Genomic DNA, 23,848 nt, shown 5'->3' on the forward strand with positions numbered 1-23,848 from the left:
TGAAGAATTGTTGCTTTACATCAGTAGCTCTCAATTCCAGTCCAGTTCCAGGCAGGGATTTTTAAAATTTTTTGGTTTCAGTGCCCTGATTCTGCGTTTCCGTGTGGACGACCGGCCGAACAGCGTAAAAAAGTCATGGTTATAAAAATACCCGTGTCTGTGTGGACAAGGCCAAAGATGTCTCCATATTTAAAAAGACCTGATTCAGTTCATCAGCTTAGTGTGTTCATTAAGGAGCCTGATGAGTGAAATCATGTGTTTCATATAAGGAGACATCTAAAACAGTGGTTCTCAACTCCAGTCCTCGGCCCCCCTCCCAGAATGTTTTAGATGTCTCCTTATATGAAACACCTGATTCCACTCATTAGGCGCCTTCCAGATTGTTTGGAACTTTTCCTTAATTAACACACTTACAACCTGATGAACTGAATTAGGTGTTTCATATAAGGAGACATCTAAAATGTTTGGAGGTGTGGCGAGGACTGGAGTTAAGAACCACAGCAGTCTACAGTTAGGCAAACAATCTACAAATGGAGACGCTTTGGGAATGTTGCTACTCTACTAAGAATTGTGCACCCAGTCAAAATGACACCAAGAGCACAACAAAAATTCATCAATGAGGTACAGAAACAACCCCAGATGACAGCCAAAGATGTGAAGGCATCATTGAAACTTGCTAACATCTCTGTTCATGAGTCTTCAATACATAAAACACTGAACAAGCAGGGGATACACAGCAGGACACCACAAAGGAAGCCGCTGCCTACTAAAAACAACATTGCTGCACATCTGAAGTTTGCAAAAGAGTACATTGACACTCCACAGCGGTTTTGGCAAAATATTTTGTGGAGTGATGAAACTAAGATGAAATTATTTGGTAAAAACACACAGCGCTACATCTGGTGTAGAAAGGGCACGGCCTATCATCGTGAAAACATCATCCCAACTGTAAAGTATGTTGGAGGAAACATCATGATTTGGGCCTGCTTTGCTGCATCAGGGCCTGGCCATCATTGAGGGGAAGATGAATTCCCAAATATATCAGACGATTCTTCAGGATAATGTGAGAATGTCTGTACGTCAGCTGAAACCGTGTAGAAGGTGGGTGATGCAACAGGACAACGACCCAAAACACCAGAGAAAGTCCACAGCAGAATGGCTTCAGAAAAACTAAATCTGCCTTTTTGAGTCAGAGTCCAGACCTCAACCTAATAGAAATGCTACGGATTGACTTGAAGAGGACCAAACACATGATGACATGACAGAGATACAGCAGTTCTGCCAGGAAGAATGTTCCTAACCCTAACCAGTTATACGTTCTAAGGGTTCACTTACCTTTTCCACTGCCATTTTGAATGTTGAATGAGTGTGTTCAATAAAGACATGAAAGATCAAAAAAATTTTGTGTAATTATTGTTAGACACATTTTGTCTGTCAATACCCTTGACTTAACTGAAGATGAGATCACTTTTTTTTAAACAAATTTATTCAGAAAACCATGACATTCCAAAAGGTTCACATACTTTTTCTTCCCGCTGTATATTTAACTATATATAAATATAAGGTCAAGAGATTAAAAATATTTTCCTTCATGTTGAATGAATCTACTTTAGATTATGTGACGATGACACCAAGAAATGAAACTTGAAGCAACCTGAAACAAGGAATTTTGAAATACTCTTTATTCTAAATAAGAAATTTTCCAAAGAGTTTGACTGAATTCCCATTATTTATATGCAAAACTTATATATACAAGTCAACATTTGAAGTGGATAAAACAATCCATCAAAGTTGTCCTAAGACAAAGGTTTTAAAATGTTTCTGAATGGTTTTGATCCACTTTAAATGTTGACTATGTATACACACAGGTCACTAGTATCCAATGATAAAAGCTGATAAACTGCTATTGCATATCCTCAAAACTGTTCAGATGATTTGTTTAATGTTTAAGCAGCTTGTATTTGATAATTTTACTGGTTGTGTACGGTCAAGAGAAGAATAAAAAGTGCTTGATGTGGGACTGGGTGACATCTTCCTGAAATCAGTCAACTTATTTGGAAATAATAGATTGCTGTTTATTTCTGTAAACATCGGTGGTTATACATTGTTACATAATAAAAGCATACAACACACAGAGATATAAAAGAGTTCTGAATCAAATAAAGGCAAAGAGATTTTCTCTAATAATAGTTCTTGTGTATTTATATCTTTATAATCTCTTCAGATGGAGTGATCTTATAGTAGTTAGGAATAGATTGACCAGTAGATGATGTTGAAGAGCGTGTAAGCTCCAGGAAAGATCACTCGGGAGTATTTGTCTATAGCGTGAGTGTCTATCCAAATGTTGACGTAACCCCGCGCGGATTTGACTCGGCCCGTCCTCTGACTGTCAGCCCTCGTCAGCTGAGCCACGATCCTCTCCGGTCGGCCTCCATTTTCTGGCATCCCGTAACTTCCCATCGTGTTGGGATCCCCGTCGTTGTAGCATGTGGTCATCATAATATCTTCATCAGGGTTAGCTATTCCACACGTGCATGGTAACTGCAATATTAAACATACACAACATCCGTTAGAGGAACTGAAGAAAGTAGCAACAAAGATTTTCCAGCAGGGCTTGATTCTTAAGTCTCAAATCGATGCTTCCTCGTTTCCTCGCTCTTCTCGAGACACACAGATGTATAATTATATCATTCATCCTCGCATCCTAAAGGAGTGAAGCTTAGACGCGAGCAAAGGAAACTAGGAGGCACGATAAGAGATGAGCTTTGATCTTAGTTGTTCATTTCTGTGATCTCACTTGATTTCTGAGTTTTCTCTCTTTGCGCTCCTGCACCGTTGTGAGATAATTCACAGCCGCGTACTCGATAACAGAGAGGAAGACAAAGACGAAGCTGACCCACAGGTAAATGTCTACAGCTTTGATGTACGACACTCTGGGCATGGAGGCGTTCACTCCCGTGATGATGGTAGACATCGTAAGAACTGTTGTGATGCCTGTTCAAACAAACAAATTCATTTATGACTTTTGTACTGCAAAATTCTCAGAAACGCCTTTGGAGACAGCTTATGACAGACAAATGAACATTCAATTGATGGGCAACAGCTCTGGTGGACATTCCTGCAGTCAGCATGCCAGTTGCAGGCTCCCTCAAAACTTGCTTTGAGTTCAAAACAAAATCTTTGAGTTCAGCTCATGAAAAGTGGGGGCAAAAACAAAAGTGTTTCGTTTATAATTTTGGTCAGTGTAATTAAGAAACATATCACTATGTGATGACTCTTCATTAGTTTGTGTTCTCCCCCCAGAATGTGATCTTCTTTTATAAAACCTCTGATTAAACTCATCAACTCTGTTAATTACGAAGACATTACAAACATTCTGGGAGTGTTTCTATGGTCTTCTTGTTATATAACATCAAGATTTTAAGGCGAACCTTTAATGAATAACTGCATAACTCAAATGTCTATAACACACACACACTCTTCTTCAAATGATCTTCATATCTCACAGTCAGATAAAAGACTTGCGTGTCTTGTTTTGATCTTACCCAGAGGAACTCGGGCAGGCACAGCCCTGCGATCGATCCAGAAAGACACCCAGGACAACATGACCATGAGCGTCGCTGGGAAATACGTCTGAAGCAGGAAGAAGAAGATGTGTCGACGGAGTGTGAAATGTATGTAGAGACGATTATACCAGCCTAAAGAAAGGGCACACAAATTAAAGAGCTGTCAATCAGATCTGTGGATGGGAACTTTCTGTGCCTAAAATCTGGCGTGCTTAAGTCTAGATGTTGTCGTAGTAGAGACGACGAAGCAGCTATCTGATGCTGGTATGCTGTGTTCTGATTGGAGGATTATGGGGTCACATGACGCGTTACCTGTACTGCTGTAGAACGCAAGTTTAGTTGTGGTGTGAAACTTCTGGATGAGAAACTGGGAAAGAGAAATTCGGTCGTCTGTGTTCAAAGACTCGTTGCCTTTCTTCCAGTACAGCATGAGATCATCGTCGGTGTATGCATCTAAAAAAACAACCTCCGTCACATCTGCTGTATCTTCAGTATAAAAATGACAAAATAAAACTCGTCATGGTTTGCGTACATACAGCTCTCGATCTCTAAAGAGCACGTCTGTGTATCCAGAGGAAATCGACTCAGATCCATGTTGCACATGGCCGTGACGGTGACTCTACAACACATCACACACCTTTATTACACCGCTGTTATATTCACAAACAACAGTCCATTCATGCTTTATTCTTCTACCGAGTAAAAGATGGGTAGTGAAGATTATTACCTGAGACTGTACAGGACATTTCCATCAGGATAAACTCGTAACATCACATTGTCTGTTGTCGTGTCGTGAATAAAAGAGCGTTTGGAATGAACAAAGAACATGTCGGGCACCCAGATCTTCTTTACCAGACGGCTGTCGAACGTCATACTCTGATTGTTTGTGCTGGGGAAAGACAAACGTTCGTCTTTCCAGTAATGTCTCAGATATAACGTCATAGTAAAATCCTGTAGGAGAGACGTAAAGTGTTATTTTAAATGAATAACTGAAAACATTTAAACCCATCAAGAAAATCGAGAGGGCAGAAGGGGCACACTATCTGTCAAGCAGACACCAATATGCAACATACATTTATCATCTTGGAAAATCCACAATTTTTTTGGTTTCTTTACAAAATGTTAACTAGGCCTGCAGTATGTCATATAAGTTGTATAAGTCAATGTGTAATACAATGTGTGAAACATTTCTAGGTAAAAAATACCCAGATGAGCTCTGCTAAGATTCACTACATTTTGCTATCCCATGAGTCCATGGGACGGAGGAAGCTGTCTGATTTCAAACATTGACCCTTTACTGATGAGTACTACATACAGCAAACATGGCTATTGAAATGTGGTGATACCAGGAAAAGATTGCAGATCATTCTGACACATTACAGTATAAGAAGGATTCTGCATGGTTCGAGTCCTAAAAGTCTTTTTTCTTCCTCTTTGGCAGCACTGTTTACTTTGGTTTTCCACTACAGTCCACAGACATTCAGTTTAGATGAACTAAAGTCTTGATGTTGTCATCAGGTATGAGCGAGTGTGAATGTCGTCCAGCCGGGGACAAGTGGATTTGGGGAATGGATGAATTATTTCAACTCACCATATCAACTTCAGAGATGGTATCAAGACTTTCCACCTGAACGTCCACACCTACAGGTATTGGAGGTCCTGCAAGTGGTTCATAAAGAAATGTTGATGATTCTTTTTAAACATTACATTTCATTGTTTGTTTTTTTCTATTTTGAAAATCATATAGCACTCAGACTGTTGTTTTAATTTATAAGCAGACAGGACTTAAAAGCCCTCTGTATCTGTGGCCTCTTTAGCTCTGATTCGCAGTCGGTAACAAATGGGTCACAAGACGACCAATCACAGATCTGCAGTCTGTGACATCATTACACGCATGTTCCTTATGCAACAACACAGCACTGAAATGAAGAGAGCTCATGAGAGTAATGACATGAATCCAGTTATAATGATGACAATCATTAACATGACTGCTGCTGAATACTGAAATAGACAGCTTGGGTTAATATACAGAAGACATTCATATAACGCTTTTTGGTTTTGGCTCTATTCATTTCTATTAGATTCATGATAATTTCACAAACATCTCTGCTTCAAATGAACTCTTAAAGTTTGTTTCTAGAAGCTGCTGTTCTCATACAATTTGACGGAAAGTGACAGAAGTGTAAATGTTATAACTTGTTATAAATGTCATTTTAACAGGCAGAGAGTTTGTTGTAATTCAATATTATTCTGTCAATATATAAGAGGTGAATATTGTTTGTACATTTGTCTATAATAGTTAGATATCCACACATTCATCCATCCATGATGCTTCATTCTATTGTGGATCAATACACATAAGATATTTTTAAAGGGTTGCACAATTAAGACAAAACAAAATCATAACTATCAATTATGTCCTGTAATATTGTATTAACAGTTCTCATTTTGATTAATGACATTTACATTCATTTCATTTCATTATCATTGTATACTTGAGGGTTAGTAATGAGGTTGGATTTGGTGACTCAGAAACTCAGAAATGGAAAAAAACATTTGATGAAGAACTTCGACTCAACACTATGGACTAAATCCACTGCTAAACCTTGAGCTTTCAAAGATGAGCCATAAAACTTTTGTGATGTACACACGTTCATAGATGAGATTGTGTGCTGACCTCCAAACGCCGGTCTCATTGTGAAATCATGATCATCGATTCTCAACAGCTGTTCGGATTTGGTCATCTGAGATTTTGTCATGTCTGGACTTCTTCTGAAGATTGGGCTGAAATGATAATAAAATTAAAAACAAACCTACCAGTTGTATCTGAGAGTGCATATAAAGGTTGGGTCATTCTACTAAATTAATGGAGCATTTCACCCGTACAAACATTAATCTTTATTGAAAGTGTGTCATATTTGTAGTTAAAATGTAACATACATTTAGAATTTGGTGCCTATTTGACAGAGAAAATGGGTGTTTGTAGTCTCACCCCCTCAACAAAGATATTGGACTTCCTTCTTTCAATGATGCAAAATGATGCTTTTCACATCATTGAAAGAAGGAAGTGCAACACTGAAATCTGTATTTCTCCTGTCTCAGCGGCAACTGAGGAAATGATGCACGACCATTCAAAAACATGACTGGGGTTCTAACTATACAAAGCTTTATGCAAATGGGTGAAGTGTCCCTTTAAATGAAACGTTGTCAGGATTATAGAGGTTTCATTTCTTCTCCTGCAGACACATCAGTAAACAACACAACACAAATCAAATGAACCTCAGATCTGTATTTCTCAGATTAAATCTACAACCAGGAAGAACAACTTCTATCATTTTTGTGCAATTTTGTTGTGCTTGCACTTTAACAATAATGTTCTTCTGAGTCTAAGTCACAAAATGGGCCATAAATCAAAACATTTAAACAAGGCAGAAAAGTCTTTTAAACAACAACCAAAGTACATTCACATTCTGATGTACTGTACCTGCCAGACTTCTGACTCGGTCCATTCACAATCGTTTCTCTCTGTAATCTGCAAAAACAAAGAAAAGTTTTCATTCATTGTATTCATCTGAAGATCAGCAGCGCTGTAAAGTGGGTGCTTTTATCTTACATTTTACTCAAAATCTCGCAAATTAATATATGTCTGAATTAAACGTTTTTGTGCTTGTTCACATTGTGCCAAATGAATAGAGCAATCATAGTGTAGGATTTTCACACCATAAATTGACTCATATTCCTCGAGCATGAACAGTGCAGCAGTTGTAAAGATCTATTCAATATTGAAATTTACCAGCTAAGTGGTGATGTTTAATGATGTGTTAATGTGAATGACTGATGAAGAAGAAAAGACCAGAAGGGGTTGTCTATTATTTGAGACCCTGACAAAGACTTTCAGCCATTCAGGAACTTCAGCTGATACAACAGATGTAAGCCTTCAGGATAGTGTTGGCAACAAAGTGTTGGAGTCGTATGGAGAAAGACCCTATATGACCTCTCTGTGTCACTGCTGTTTGTTGATTAAGTGAAAGTGATATGAAGAATTAAAGAGTCGACCAAATGTTGTGCTGAAATAGTGGTGGTCCCCAAACCCAATGGTATCATCTAAGTTTGTGTAGATCTGATTAAGAGCGTTTGTTGTCGAAAGACGCACACTTCCAGCTACTGACCACACATTAGTCCAGTTCAAAGGTTCTTTTTAAAACTATAGATGCTATCGGGCTTCTGGCAAATCCCTTTTATATGAAGAATCAGATTCTCTGACAACCTTCAATAATCCATTTGGACAGTATTATTTCCAATGTCTTGCCTTTGGGGTTTCATTGTCCCATAAGATTTCAGTTGATGATTTCTCAAAGAAAAAAAGATTTTTTTGTAAATGAAATAAAAGCATCAGACGATGATCTGCTGAGCAACAGAACAAGAGGAGGTATGTGGATCGCTCGAAACATCACAGTTCATCCTGCTGCGTTTCAGTTAAGATATATCCACACTTTCAACAAGAAATTCAAAGAATCATAGCCATCATATCAAAGGATCTTTCCTAACCAAAGTGCTCAAAACAGAGCGCTTTAAAGGATTTCATCTGATGGACAGTTAGCTCCATGATTCTTCACACAGGTTTGATAAAAAGAAAAGCATTTCATGCAGTTCATTCACTCCGTAACATTACAATCTACTCAAGTATATTTTTGGCTTAAGTTTCTCAATGCCACATTTACAACATTTATTCTGAACGTTAAGAAACACATTTTGACAAATTAAACAAACATTTTGTAACATGCCAATAATATTTTTAAAAGAAGATGCTAGAAGTTGCAGAGTTTGTTTTTAATGTCATATGTTAAGTTTAAAGGTTTATATCTGTTGAAGTGATATATATTACCTGCTTTGCTTGTAGGTGTCCAGTTTCTGACCTCTCTTAAGGGTTAATTGTCCTGCAGTGTTCACCAGACCGATACAAACAAACAAGAGAAGTAAAGTTTCCAGCTGCATGGTGCTCATTGCACAAACACAGCCCAATGTTCACTGTCCAGACACTTTAAAACCCATGCAAGCCACCACACATCGCTCTCTGGACATTATTTGTTTAGTGGTGACGCCAAGAAAGAATGCAGGGATCTACCCGGTCAACATCCTACACAGCTTAATCTCCACACTGGGAAAAGCAATTTTGCCTAAACCCATAAATCCCTGAGCATCAGATGGCACAGTTTTGATCCTCCAGTGTTGGATGAGCTCTGACAGCCACCCTAAAGCAATTCTCCTAATGTTACTTAATGTGCTCTCATACTGAAGTCAGTCATCTGGACGATGTGCAGACGGACAAATAATACAAAGGATATAATAATTGTATTATGAAATGTATGGAGAATTGCAGATTTTTTCATAAGATGTATAGCAATAATAACGGTAAATTAATAGTCTATAGGGTTCTAACCAGACTGTTATTTTCATAAAAACTATAAAGCAAATGTGTGTGATCTCACAGTGAATCATGCCAAGGGTCAAAAAAATTATCATATGAATATCATTTATAAATAATAATCATTTATAAGAAACACTTCAAGGATCACAGAAACATAAAGCAATCATTTAGAAAATAGCATACCATATGAAAATGAAAACTCTTTCATAATCTACCCATCCCAGTATATGACAAAAAAAAATTATGCAAAAATGTCTTGTGTGGCCTATAGAGAGCTGCAGGGATGGCAGATTTTGGTAGGCCAACCAGGAAATGTGTTTATACTTTTTTTTGCTTTTATATATTTGTTATATATATTTGCATTGTGTGATAACCGTTTTATAAAAGCAAAAAATGACTCGATGTTGAGCTGTACATCTGAAAGGGTTTCATTGATTCCGCTTCACGTCGGGCCTAAAAACACTTTTCAATCGTGAGTAGTTATTTTAGTTATTATTTAGTAGTTATTATTCACCATATAGCACAGCCTCGAGAACCTTCTTGCTTTTGTTATCGTTATTATTATGATTAAGATTATTATTATTACCGTCTCGTAGCGTGACTTTTATTTTGACATGTTTTGACGTGTCGTTGTTTTCGACTGTTCCGTATTCACACTTTTAAACATGGAGTCTATTTTCCATGAAAAAGTAAGTAGCGCCTTTTACTAAATTATATTTATTGTTTTATTATAAATTATCTTTGTATTTCATGTGTGTTATTGACATGTTTCATGAGAGAATTGTATCAGTGTGTCAGTCTGCTCTTATTTTACTGAAGTGGTTTTTAGTACTTTAATCGATTGTCAACAATGTAAAATGGATCAGTTTGGGCTTTACAGCTGTTTATTTAACGTCAGAGATTTTAATTGATTTATCTTTGCTATTAATTATTCTCTAGTCTGAATGAAATGGGGAGCTAATTTAGATGATTGTTGTTGTTTTACTTTAGACTATTATCAGCACATCACAACAATAATAATCATAATAATTTATGCTATAATAACAAACACTTCATAAATCGTAATAAATATATAATATTCTAGCACTCTTTCTGTCATCTTCATTCATTTATTTACAGTTATTTGTAATTTGAGTAACGAGGGTACCTAATGTCAGAACAGATATTTAAACAGTTTTGATGTTGTTTTCTCTGTTGTTTCTTTTAGCAAGAGGGCTCTCTGTGTGCACAGCATTGTCTGAATAATCTTCTGCAGGGTGAATATTTCAGTCCTGTCGAGCTGTCGTCCATCGCTCATCAGCTGGATGAAGAGGAGAGGATGAGGATGGCAGAAGGAGGCGTTCAGAGTGAAGAATACAGAACATTCCTTCAGGTACACGCACGCACGCGCGCCCACACACACACACACACAAAGTGATATTAATCTTTTTACACTACATATTATGTGTTTCACCATTTACAGCAACCGTCTGGAAACATGGATGATAGCGGTTTCTTCTCTATTCAGGTGAGGCACTTTTGGCATCTTTCTTCAGATCAAGTTTAACTATTAACAATAAAATTCTGTTGTATGTGAGATAAAAAGCATTCACTTGCTCCTAAAAATTAACAAGATGTCAAGACTATTTACTCTTTTACATGAGTAAAAAAACCTTGCTTAATGGCTATTCTTTTCAGCTGTTTTCACACAGACAAGTCCCCTTATTATTCAACCTTTTAACCATCTCTCATCTATGTCATTTTCCATATGAACATAATCAAGTCCATTGATGGGCGATCAGTAGATGGTGGGCTGTGTTGCGGTATTTCACGAACGATCAGTGTAATGATGGGCTATGTTGCGGTATTTCCCAGGCGATCGGTAATGATGGGCTATATTGGGGTGTTTTGCAGGTGATCAGTAATGCTCTGGGTGTTTGGGGATTGGAGATCATTCTGTTCAACAGTAGAGAATACCAGCAGTTAAACATCAATCCAATGTAAGTAAATTAGAGAATATTAGCAGTCTTTTTATTCAGAAACCTTGACCTGTTTTAATTACGCTTTAACCTATTTGTTCACAGAAATGAAAAGGCTTTTATATGTAATTATAAAGAGCATTGGTTTACAGTACGTAAACTGGGACAGCAGGTATGAGTTTACATTTTACTTTCAGAAATAAAGAATATGAAATTGTGCTTACTGGCTTGTTTGTTTCTTTTAATGGAGTGGTTTAATCTAAACTCACTGCTGACGGGACCAGAGCTGATATCAGACACTTATTTGGCACTTTTCTTAGCACAACTACAGCAAGAAGGTAACGTCTTAAAAACGATAAAGGATTTGACATTATTTGTGTAGCATGATTCTTATGCCATATGTTTGTTAAAGGGAAAGTTGACTGTGTATCTACATGATGAAGTCTCATAAAGAGCTCTGTGTTTAAACTGAGTCACATTTCTTTGTAGGATATTCCATATTTGTGATTCAAGGAAACTTGCCGGATTGTGAAGCTGATCAGATTTTGGGTATCATGCGAGTCGAGCAGCAGCAGCGACCAAAGCTTATCGGAGAAGATGAAGCCAACAGGTATGAGCCAATCTACACAAAGCATCATCATCATGTATTTTAGAAGATGCAGGCAGTGCTTAGCTTGAGGTTAAAATGAGTCTAAAATGGTTTAATAATATATACAGTTCACAGTCTCGCATGTTATGTATAGAAAATGGCATTGCAGTTACATATTTAACATTTTGTGAGAATTGTGGCTGTAATAATTAAAAGAACATTATTTTATTACTTTTAAGAACTGGAATGCAAATTCCTCTTTCTTCTGAATGTAAAAATAGAAAAGATTTCCCAATCATGCATACAGCTGCTGTTCATATACAGAAATAAACACTACACTTATCAGTAACATTCTCCTGGTGGCTTCCCAAATTTGTCAATGTCAGTCTAAAGACTGGAAATCTGAGAGCGCATAAGTCAGAAAGATGAATCAAGTAATCAATGAGTGTCTTAATCTATTGTGTACATCTGTATGTGGTATAGAAGTTCCTGTATTTCTGTGTATACTCGTAACCGTATAAACCAAGATCTATTGTTTTCAGATTCAGAATTTCTGCTTTTGAGTTCAGATTATATGCTGATGTATTAGAGATGCGTTTAGGTGTAACATGAGAATCTCTTGTGCAGGATGTCCGTAGAGCAGCATGTTTCAGATCCTGGACACAGCACTGATGAAGCTCTGCTGGATGAGGATGAGGAGGAACTGAGGAAGGCTCTGGCTCTTAGCAGACAGGACATGGAGGTTGAGGACGAGGAGGCCGATCTACGCAGAGCAATTCAACTCAGCATGCAGGGTATGATGATATAGGGTTTGTCTTTTGTGTAAAGCTCTCAATATTTCTTTCATAATATCAGAAATCATCTGCACATCTACGTGACCTTATTTTAGTGTGATTGAATGTTGAATGAATAAATTAAATGTTTTGTGGACTTATGTGTTGTTGTTGTTGTTGTTAACTCTTTGAGTTTTGTGTTCTTTTATGCGCCACCATGCAGCGCCACTCGTTCACTTGTTGGTTGCAGTGTTGTGTAACATTAGTGAGAACGCGTGCAAGCCAATGGCCAATGAGCAAACATATGTGATTCATTTCTGTGTTTTACAACAGCTTCAAACCAATCAGGATCAGAACTAGCTGTTTAATAATGATGATAAATGATTGTGTATCATTAAAAGACTAGTTAACTAGATGTTCTGTATGCAGTCTGACTTTGTGTGATATGACTTTAGTTAATCTCACTTTTATGTTAAGTGCTATTCATTTCACAATGTATTCATCTGTTTAAATGCAAACCATGTGAGTGCACTTTGCTTAATAATCAGAAAACAATAATAATTGCTGATAATCGATGATTTCTGAGAGGTTCAGATGATGATCATCACACTGCCCAGTTTGTCTAGCTACCCACAATCCACTCAGTCTATCTCTTCTTTGACTTTTGTTTTGTAGGTAGTAGCAAACCCAGAAGCCCAGGTGAGATGAATGCTGTGATGGTGGCATCCAGTGCATCAGAAAGTAGCGATAAAGAGACACTGACGGCAGATGAGTTACGCAGGAGAAGACAGGCGTACTTTGACAGGTGTTTTATTATACTTTACATGGACGGTTTTTAGAAGGTTGATGCTGTTTGTACCACAAATGTAAATAGTAACATACAGTACATTATATATTTGCACGATTGTACCAAACCCAAAATTCAGATTTAGTGGTGGACAAAGACCTTAAAGAAGTGGTTCATACCAGCTTCTGAGGCCAAGCGTGTACATCTAATGAATAAATAATGATCATGACTGATAATGAAAATGTCTCAGAAAGCTAACACTTGTTATAGGGTGTGCTTGTCTTAACTGCATATATAGCAGAGACCATTTTCATCATTATTATTAATTCTAATATTATTGAATTATCTTCACACAGACAGTCGCAACAACAAACTCAATCCAGCACTCATGACAGTAAGCCTGCAGGTAAGACTTTATTCTGTTGATCAGACACTGTAACATCAATCAATCAATCAATCAATCAATTAATCAATCAAAATAAACATCTTAGCAGATTTATCATTCAGGTGAGTTTCACACTTCAGAATCTCACATAAACTCAATATTGTTTTATAAGTAAGAAATAAGGTACATGAATAAGGCTGTGCTGTATCGTGTAATACTGTAAATCACGATGTATTGTATGAGTCAATGTGAGTCAATGCAAACCCTTCAGTCGTGACTTATAAAATATATATATAAAATGATGTAGTCTATGCAATTTTTATGAAGTTTTATAGATTCACTTGTATACAATATGCGATGCAAAAGCATAATAAAAAAAATTTACTTTAGTTTTCATGGGATAAATAAACAGACACTTTTACTTTATTCTGACTTTTTAAATGGCAATTCATCCAAACTATGAAATAACACAGATGCATGCATGAGTACAGTATCTAGTGATATTTATGCCATCATTATTTGTAGGAGCCTAAATGCAGTTACCTGATAAATCATTTTAAAATATGCGTTAAATAGTAATTTTCATGATTCATTTATGTGGAGGAAATGTACAGTATTTATAGTTTAATGCAGTTAATATTTACAGTTATGCAAGGAGTTAATTGTGTAGTTATCTAAAATGTATGTGAAAAATTTAGAGTGCATTTATATTATTTGGGGATATTTTGAGAATAATACCTGTTATTGCATTTTTACCTTTGAAACGTACGGATCTTTAATTACTGGGAATACTCTCACGAGAGGGGTAAATGATAGTTGTGAAGTTTTTTGCATGCAAGCAGATCCGCACAGTTTTTTGACCTTTCGCTCTCTCTTTTGGTCGTCAACGAATCTTTTTTATTTTCTGTAATATTCCTGTGCTAAAGTTTTTGTTACTAACCAAGTAAAGGATACAGTTTTTTCTACGAGTGGTACTGTGAATTATTGGATATGGATTGTGGATGAAGGGAGTGGACAAAGTGTCAAGCTAGGGCTTCATTTATTGGACATTTACATTATTATTATTTACATTAAAATCACATTTTATATTTAAAAAGTTGTTAATGATTAAAGGTGGGGTAGGTGACTTTATCCATGAAACAATTTTTGTTTTGCTCTTTGAAAATCGTTTCACATCCTGATCGCAATCAACAAGTGAACTAAATGATTTACATTTGCATAAATCTATGTCTTCTTTGAAAGGTGTATAAAAAAATATATGTAAATGTGTGTTATCTTGTTGTTAGGTGAGGACAGTGGGACCAAAGCCAGCCAGAGCCAGTGAGAGCCAGAGACGTTTCTGGGTTTATGGGAATCAGCAGGACCCCAGGATGATGTCTAATATCTTAATATAAGGACATTAGTCTAGCTTTCCTTTACCTCTGTGATTTAAATGAGGTCAAAGTGTTTACCCTGGTACATTCCTCTTCTTCAGACACATATGTTGTTATGGCCTTCAGTCTGTTTTTCTCCCTGACGTTCATCATGAGAACGCAGTAGATGGACGGAGATTAAAGCGGAGACTTCTGAAGCTGACGTTGCTCTTGCATTTTGGGACCTTAGCAGTTTTCTGGGTGCACTGGACTCTTCACGCTTCCTCTGAGGATTGTAGTGAATTGCTCATCTGTTGGTCTCGTGGCTTAACTATGATCTGATGTTATTTAGAGAGAGGAACAATGTGTGTTTCATTCTGTACAGATGCATAAAGATGAACGCTGGCCAAATCTGTAAGAAATAAAGAAATCCTTTTGCCCCTTTGAGAGAGAAGAGAGGCCAGAATCTCTTATGTCCTTATTGACTGTCTGTGTTTAAAACAATAAGACGCTGACGAAGAGAAGTCGGTTATTGACCCACACATTTACTGCAGTCCAAACACAGTAACCGATGACATCACGTGTGTGTGTGTGTGTGCGTGTGTGTGTGTGAATCATGTCATCATCATCACAAGTGTCCAATGTAGATTCAGAGATCCCATTGTTTATCTTTTTATTGTTGATTTTGTCACACATTTATTTGAACTGTCTTTGTTTGACACAGTATTGTGATTTATATTGATGATTTCTGATGTTTGGTGATGGAACAGTGCCGAAGTTTTAATATATTTTCTTTCTTAACATTTAGCAATACTTTTTAAGTGATTTAGTAATCATGCACCAATTGTGGCATTTTTTGATTCTTAAATAAAAACTTTTGCTTTTCCCCTTGAAGGGGTTTTTCTTTTCTCTCCTCCTTGCACCTGTCTGTTGCGATTGATGCCAGAGATATGAAAACCTCTCGAAAGTTCAAAAGAGACTAAAGATAATCTGTCAGCAAATGTTTAAATAAATGTGTCTTATAAGTTGTGATGTTTGTGTTACAGAGGTCAGATTTTGAGTTGTTTTTTTTTCTGTATAGTTCAGTGGTACAGCATTGCTTTAGCGGCTCTAAAGGTCACGAGTTTGAACCCTGGGAACGCATAGCCTACTAATAAAATGTCTAATGCACCGCAGTCACGTTGGATAAACGTGTCTTTAATTGCCCCCTCAGTGGCCACATTCTTTTCATCTGTGGTGCATCCTTGTAAGGATAAGCTAAGTTTAAGCTTAATATGCAACTGTTTCAAGTCAAAATCTATTTTTTTTAAAACAAATGGAATGCTATGTTCAGAAATTATTATATGAATTTTATTTCATTTGAAAAAGTAAATGTGAAATGAGTTGCAGCTTAATATGAACAACACACTGCACATGTGAAAAAAACTGAAATTAAATATACTATAACAGCCTAGGTCCCACTTAATGTCATTCCAAAGAGCCATTAGTTTAAAACTGAGGTGGTGGGTATATGAAGTCTATGGGTGTAACTATGGTATCAATAAAATTCTGAAAAAAAAATTTCCCCTTAATGTCCAAAATCACTGAAATTACAGGGATTTTACACATGAAACAAAAACTAGTACATTACAAAACTAATAGATCTGTGGATTTTAGTTGCTTTCAGTTGATGCTTGACCTTTTATTTTGACTCCTCTTTGGTTTAGCCACCGATCCATTTTTACGTTATTAAAACAGGAAGGCAAGAACTGATATCACAGTTTCGCAAGTGCATTAAAATTATTGTATAAACACTTGCCTAGGTCATCTTTTGGCGGACCACACTTTGAGAATTACTGCTCTAAGTTTATATTATATATTTTTAAAGTTTGTAATATTTGCAATTAAAATATAAAGTTAAACATAGTGTTTTACAGCATATTGCCTTTGCATCATTGAACATTAAAATCAATCACGTGACTGGTGCTTATGTCTATTTTCATTGGCCGTTTCTAAATATGCGTTCTTGTTATTTTACTAACTCAACTAATGACTCTTTCCTATAGGTTCCACATAAGGGGAAAAAGTTGCTTTATTCCACTTAAGAAGAGTTGTGCACTTTTAAGCACTTTACATAAATATTTTTTCTTCTATTTAAAAGCTATAATTTAGTTATTTTACTAACCAAATGACTCCTCCGCGCTTTCCAATAGGTTGCACATAAATATCTGTGGCATCATATGTGCCACCAGTACTCCGTCAGAGCGGCTCTTCAGCGCGTCACCAAGGTGAGCAGCCAGCACTCCAATCCACAGGTTATTATAAACCAGACAAAGTGAACAAGTTGGTATTTCTGACCAGAAACATCGAAATGTAAACATGGTCTGTGTAGGTAAATCACACGTTTCGGTTCTTGTTCTTGATGTTCACTGAATTCTGGGTTTATATCTTAAACTGCCGCTTTAGTGCAGTATAGCCACAGAGCTATGTAACAATGAGCACGCACGATCTCCTGAGACACTAATCATTTATTAATATGGGCTGTTTTCTTATATTTTAAGTTAAATGTACAACATGTAAAAAGACAAGATTCTAACAATGTCAAAATCAAATGCCTGACAGGATATTTTCACAGACTAACACACGTCACTTCTCTGGCATAGACTACAGTATTTAAAATAGCATAAATTGTCATGTCTGAGTTCAGTTGGCAAGACCATGACAGTACTATGTTCTGTGTGGGGACACGTGGAGTTATATTGTGTATGTGGCTTCCACGTGTTCCCAGTGTCTTGTCGCTGTCATGGTCTTGCCAGACCTTTGTGTGAGATTCAGGTCTAATTTCAGAGGGCAAGATCATGGCAGCATTGTGTTTTGTGTGGGGACACGTGTAGTCACATCATGTGTTGGTGTCACGTGTTCCCAGTGTCTTGTCACTTTTACCTTACTCCCTTATGTGCTCTCGTCCTGATTAATTAATCCTGTTCACCTGTTCCCCATTTGTGTTGTCTTTATAATGCCCTCTCGTTCTCTGTCTTGTGCTCGTTCGTTTGTCTAAAATTCAGTGTGTTTTTCATGTCCTCCGTGTTCCTGAATCGTATTATCAGTATTCTGTGTTATTTTGTATCCAGTGTTTGTTTCTCGGTTTTGTGTTTGCATTCATCAGTATTTTCACCTGTTTTACCCCCTCGTGGGTTTTTGTGTTGTTCTGTTTAAATAAACCTTCAGTTTATTTTTACTTTTTGTCTGCGTTTGGGTTCTCCCTTATTCCAGTTGTGACATATATGTATTAGTTATATTTTCAATTTAATTTATAGAGCAATTCCTGCAAAGATTTTAGATTAACTATAGTCTTTAGAAGAGAGTTAGTGTGTTGACTCGCACCTGAGTGGGGCGGGGCGTGGCATACCGATGGTGTCTCTCCATCGCGATGTCAGTCAACCATCACAATGGACGATGATATGATTGGCACAACCCTATTTACCAGTTAACTCCTACGTTCGCGGGCTGTAAATGATAGTGGTCTTTGTTACCCCCTTGTTCATTGTATTTACTGGATCCTACGTTTGCGGGCTGTAAATGATAGTGGTCTTTGTTACCCCCTTGTTCCGTGTATTTACCAGGTTACTTCTATGTTTGCGAGCTGTAAATGATAGTGGTCTTTGTTACCCCCTTGTTCCGTGTATTTACCGGGTAACTCCTACGTTTGCGGGCTGTAAATGATAGTGGTCTTTGTTACCCCCTTGTTCCGTGTATTTACCGGGTAACTCTTATGTTTGCGGGCTGTAAATGATAGTGGTCTTTATTACCCCCTTGTTCCGTGTATTTACGGGGTAACTCCTACGTTTACGAGCTGTAAATGATAGTGGTCTTTGTTACCCCCTTGTTCCGTGTATTTACCGGGTAACTCTTATGTTTGCGGGCTGTAAATGATAGTGGTCTTTGTTACCCCCTTGTTCCGTTTATTTACCGGGTAACTCTTATGTTTGCGGGCTGTAAATGATAGTGGTCTTTGTTACCCCCTTGTTCCGTTTATTTACCGGGTAACTCTTATGTTTGCGGGCTGTAAATGATAGTGGTCTTTATTACCCCCTTGTTCCGTGTATTTACGGGGTAACTCCTACGTTTGCGGGCTGTAAATGATAGTGGTCTTTGTTACCCCCTTGTTCCGTGTATTTACCGGGTAACTCTTATGTTTGCGGGCTGTAAATGATAGTGGTCTTTGTTACCCCCTTGTTCCGTTTATTTACCGGGTAACTCTTATGTTTGCGGGCTGTAAATGATAGTGGTCTTTGTTACCCCCTTGTTCCGTGTATTTACCGGGTAACTCTTATGTTTGCGGGCTGTAAATGATAGTGGTCTTTGTTACCCCCTTGTTCCGTTTATTTACCGGGTAACTCTTACATTTGTGGGCTGTAAATGATAGTGGTCTTTGTTACCCCCTTGTTCATTGTATTAACTGGATCCTACGTTTGCGGGCTGTAAATGATAGTGGTCTTTGTTACCCCCTTGTTCCGTGTATTTACCGGATCCTACGTTTTCCGGCTGTAAATGATAGTGGTCTTTGTTACCCCCTTGTTCTGTGTATTTACCGGATCCTACATTTGCCGGCTGTAAATGATAGTGGTCTTTGTTACCCCCTTGTTCCATGTATTTACCGGGTAACTCTTACATTTGTGGGCTGTAAATAATAGTGGTCTTTGTTACCCCCTTGTTCCGTGTATTAACCGGGTCCCTACGTTTGTGGGCTGTAAATGATAGTGGTCTTTGTTACCCCCTTGTTCCGTGTATTTCCCAGGTTACTCCTATGTTTGCGGGCTGTAAATGATAGTGGTCTTTGTTACCCCCTTGTTCCATGTATTTACCGGGTAACTCTTACATTTGTGGGCTGTAAATAATAGTGGTCTTTGTTACCCCCTTGTTCCGTGTATTAACCGGGTCCCTACGTTTGTGGGCTGTAAATGATAGTGGTCTTTGTTACCCCCTTGTTCCGTGTATTTCCCAGGTTACTCCTATGTTTGCGGGCTGTAAATGATAGTGGTCTTTGTTACCCCCTTGTTCCGTGTATTTACCAGGTTACTCCTATGTTTGCGGGCTGTAAATGATAGTGGTCTTTGTTACCCCCTTGTTCTGTGTATTTACCAGGTTACTCCTACGTTTGCGGGCTGTAAATGATAGTGGTCTTTGTTACCCCCTTGTTCCGTGTATTTACCAGGTTACTCCTATGTTTGCGGGCTGTAAATGATAGTGGTCTTTGTTACCCCCTTATTCCGTGTATTTACCAGGTAACTCCTATGTTTGCGAGCTGTAAATTATAGTGGTCTTTGTTACCCCCTTGTTCCGTGTATTTACCGGGTAACTCTTATGTTTGCGGGCTGTAAATAATAGTGGTCTTTATTTCCCCCTTGTTCCGTGTATTTACCAGGTAACTCCTATGTTTGCGAGCTGTAAATTATAGTGGTCTTTGTTACCCCCTTGTTCCGTGTATTTACCGGGTAACTCTTATGTTTGCGGGCTGTAAATGATAGTGGTCTTTGTTACCCCCTTGTTCCGTGTATTTACCGGGTAACTCTTATGTTTTTGGGCTGTAAATAATAGTGGTCTTTATTTCCCCCTTGTTCCGTGTATTTACCAGGTTACTCCTATGTTTGCGGGCAGTAAATGATAGTGGTCTTTGTTACCCCCTTGTTCCGTGTATTTACCAGTTTAATCCTACATTTGCGGGCTGTAAATGATAGTGGTCTTTGTTACCCCCTTGTTCCGTGTATTTACCAGGTTACTCCTACGTTTGCGGGCTGTAAATGATAGTGGTCTTTGTTACCCCCTTGTTCCGTGTATTTACAATCATCATACCGCTCAGGAAGGAGACAGATTTTGTGTCCCAGAGAGGAACGATTTTTGGTGCAAAATATGTGAATCAACCGCAAAAGACCATGTCAAGATGCTGACTGAAACTGGTAAGACAGTGTCATTATCCACAGTAAAACGAGTCCACCATGAGGATTTGACTGTTAATAAATAATCTGTAATGCACTTGAACTTTGTTTCTCCAAACACAGACAGAACTCAACAACCAGAGAGAGAAGAGAGAGAAAAGTTTCTTTTCTGCGTTAAGTTGGTAAGTAAATAATGTAAACAACACTTTTAGTGTGTATACTGTATAGTTAAACTTTTTAGATGTATCTATTGTTTTGAGGTATATATATATATATATATATATATATATATATATATATATTTTTTTTTTTCTTTCTGTAGGTCCAGTGGTAGTGCATTATGTGTTTTTCTAATGTACAGAAATAATTAAGGCTGAAATGTTTACCACAGACTCTCTGTATTATTATTATTTGGCTTGTTGTTGTTTTGGCAGGTATTTTTCACACACACAGGGGATCAGTGATGGATCTCCGTGTCCTGTTTGCTTTCATTTGTTTGTCTGGTTTTATTTACGCCTCTAAAACTAAAGAAAACAGATCTCCAGATGTCACGGACCTGGCTTTCAGAAACACTGACTTCGCCATCAATCTCTATCGTGAGATATCGCGTTATCACGACAATAACATCGTCATCTCACCGCTTAGCATCTCCACGTCTTTCGCGACGCTCTTACTGGGGGCCCGTGACGTGACACGCAGTCAGATCGTGCGTGGGCTGAACCTCGCACCTCTGGATGAGGATGTTATTCCTGACTTATTCCGGGATCTCCTGAGGAACATCAGCATCCTGCAGCAGAGCACAGCGCTGTTTGTGCACCAGCAGTTTCAGCTCGAGGCGCTCTTCAGCGATCACGTAAAGAAATACTTCGGCGGTGATGTTATTGCTGTTGATTTCGGCAAGACTGATCGCAGCAGGGACATCATCAATGATTACGTCAGCACAAAAACCGGCAATAAGGTGCGTGAGATGGTGAAGAGTGTCGCGCCGCTGACCCAGATGATGCTGATCAACACCAATTATTATAAAGGTAAGAACTTTCACCAGTGAGCGAGCAAATGATTGCTTTAAGATAATTGACATTTTACCTGTGAAATTTCATAAGATAAATTGTCAAATTGTTGCTTTCAAGTCTCCATTACGGCAATTTCTTAATTGCCAGAAATGCGCAATTGAAAGCAACAGTTTTTAAGTAACACTTTTGTTCCTAAAGGTGACTGGCAGCATCCTTTCAATCCGAACAAAACTGAATTGGGTCGCTTTTATATCGACAAGTACAATGTCGTTGAAGTTCCAATGATGTTCGCTGAGGATGAATTCTTCCAGACACAAGACACCGAGGTAGGAGTGCGCATTCTTCGGCTTCCGTATCGCGGTGACGCGGCGCTGCTGATCGCCTTGCCTGACGCGTCTGCAGATTATACCGTAATAGACGATGAAATCAACGCTGAAAGAGTTTTAAGATGGATCAAAAACATGAAGCGAGAGTGAGTGCTAGATACATTTTTAAATTTACTTTTGTGTAGGTTTAACTTCTTTTATACCCTGCACTGACTCTCTCTCTTATACACGTACTCAGAAAGATGGAGGTTCATCTGCCCAAGTTTCAGATGGAGCAAAGGTATGCAATGCATGAACTTCTACCTCATCTGGGCATCAATAGTGTTTTTCTGGACTCTGCGAATCTCACTGGCTTGAGTAAAGATGTGGGCGTAAAAGTTACGCAGGTAACTGCAAACAATCAGACACTGTTTGTTATGGTGTTTGTGCTTCTTACAGTGAGTCTGTATGTCTGATGTGTACAGGTGATGCATACTGCCGTGATAGCGGTGGATGAAACCGGCACGACTGCAGCTTCTGCAACATCTGTGAGAATCACAGCTTATACTTTACCACCCATATTCAGAGTGAACCGACCGTTCTTCTTCTTCCTGTTCCATGAATCCACTCGCAGCCTGTTGTTCATGGGAAGAGTGATTGACCCAACAAAGAACTGAGCATCTCCGGCTCTAACCTATTAACTACACAAACTCAAATAAACAGTGAGCATCGGCTGGCGTGAGAAGTAATCCCATTAAAAACAGGAATGTGTTCTGATCAGACAATAAGAGTCAACAGTTTACAGTCTAAGAATCAAAGATAAAATAAAGTTAGGTTATTGTCATTTGTGCAGTTTTTTTTATTTGACAGAAACTAACCCTAAAACAATCAACTACTGCAGCAAAGACATTGGGAGATGATCATTACAGCAAATGTGCAGCTGATGATCAAGAGTCTTGAGACAAATCTGTCCCAGTCTTAATAATCTCAGAAGAATGATGTTGAATCTGCTCATCTGATGGTTGACAGGGCTAGGATTAATTTTGAATTTTTTTGTATTTTTGTAGTACTCTGCTATAGGTCACGGTCTTTGTCTGAAGAATCATCTTCTTCATCTCTGTTTGTTTGTCTAACTCAACTAAACCTTACAGACATCAGCTTACAAAGGAACAAAGTTTACTTTCTAAATACAGAATTATTATGGAGATTAGATGTTACTGGCGGATGCAGGACAGTAATCGAGTAATACATTAATAGTTCATGAATGATCATACAGACTGTGTGTGTACCTCATCAAACTGATTTGTGTACATCTTATAACCCTGCTGAAAAAACCAGCATACCAGCAAGACCAGCATATGTTGTGTTTTGGTGCTGGTTTGCTAGTGAACACCAGCTAAACCAGCATCAAACCAGCATCAGCACCAGCATTAGCACCAGCTAAACCAGCAACAAACCAGCATTAGCACCAGCTAAACCAGCATTTGCACCAGCATCCCATGCTGGTCACACCAGCATATGTTGTGTTTTGGGGCTGGTATGCTGTGACCACCAGCTAAACCAGCATAGACCAGCATAATTCCCATGCTGGTCCATGCTGGTTTGATGCGGGTTTTTTCAGCAGGGAAGGACTCAAACAAATGTTTTACCACTTAAGCATCTCTCATATTAAATCTGATGAGCTTACGATGAATATCTGCCCAGCTGGATCACAAACTCAAAACATTTCTAGATCAATTCAACAGAATGTGTGAATGATGAGTGATACATTTTTTTT

General features: G+C 38.1%; 3 protein-coding genes across 3 annotated transcripts; 2 read left to right on the top strand and 1 right to left on the bottom strand.

The window, feature by feature from the left end:
* Window positions 1-1,519: 1,519 nt before the first annotated feature.
* On the bottom strand, window positions 1,520-6,346 carry LOC135748997 (gamma-aminobutyric acid receptor subunit rho-1). The gene is made up of 8 exons (XM_065267346.1): window positions 6,244-6,346; window positions 5,158-5,225; window positions 4,294-4,517; window positions 4,103-4,185; window positions 3,879-4,019; window positions 3,546-3,698; window positions 2,798-2,994; window positions 1,520-2,541 (listed from the first exon to the last, which is right to left on the bottom strand). The coding sequence occupies exons 1-8, from the start codon at window positions 6,323-6,325 to the stop codon at window positions 2,245-2,247; spliced, it is 1,245 nt and encodes a 414-aa protein (XP_065123418.1). The 5' UTR covers window positions 6,326-6,346; the 3' UTR covers window positions 1,520-2,244.
* A 3,184-nt stretch (window positions 6,347-9,530) lies between these two features.
* On the top strand, window positions 9,531-16,279 carry atxn3 (ataxin 3). The gene is made up of 11 exons (XM_065288030.2): window positions 9,531-9,683; window positions 10,202-10,366; window positions 10,457-10,501; window positions 10,888-10,973; window positions 11,058-11,124; window positions 11,203-11,290; window positions 11,442-11,562; window positions 12,169-12,335; window positions 12,990-13,119; window positions 13,458-13,507; window positions 14,773-16,279. The coding sequence occupies exons 1-11, from the start codon at window positions 9,660-9,662 to the stop codon at window positions 14,808-14,810; spliced, it is 981 nt and encodes a 326-aa protein (XP_065144102.2). The 5' UTR covers window positions 9,531-9,659; the 3' UTR covers window positions 14,811-16,279.
* A 4,597-nt stretch (window positions 16,280-20,876) lies between these two features.
* Window positions 20,877-22,915, top strand: serpina10b (serpin peptidase inhibitor, clade A (alpha-1 antiproteinase, antitrypsin), member 10b). Its single transcript, XM_065288029.2, has 5 exons — window positions 20,877-20,935; window positions 21,188-21,781; window positions 21,965-22,238; window positions 22,331-22,478; window positions 22,557-22,915. The coding sequence occupies exons 2-5, from the start codon at window positions 21,217-21,219 to the stop codon at window positions 22,746-22,748; spliced, it is 1,179 nt and encodes a 392-aa protein (XP_065144101.2). The 5' UTR covers window positions 20,877-20,935; window positions 21,188-21,216; the 3' UTR covers window positions 22,749-22,915.
* The last annotated feature ends 933 nt before the right edge of the window (window positions 22,916-23,848 follow it).

Source organism: Paramisgurnus dabryanus, chromosome 17, assembly GCF_030506205.2.
Source record: "Paramisgurnus dabryanus chromosome 17, PD_genome_1.1, whole genome shotgun sequence".
Lineage (NCBI taxonomy): Eukaryota > Metazoa > Chordata > Actinopteri > Cypriniformes > Cobitidae > Paramisgurnus > Paramisgurnus dabryanus.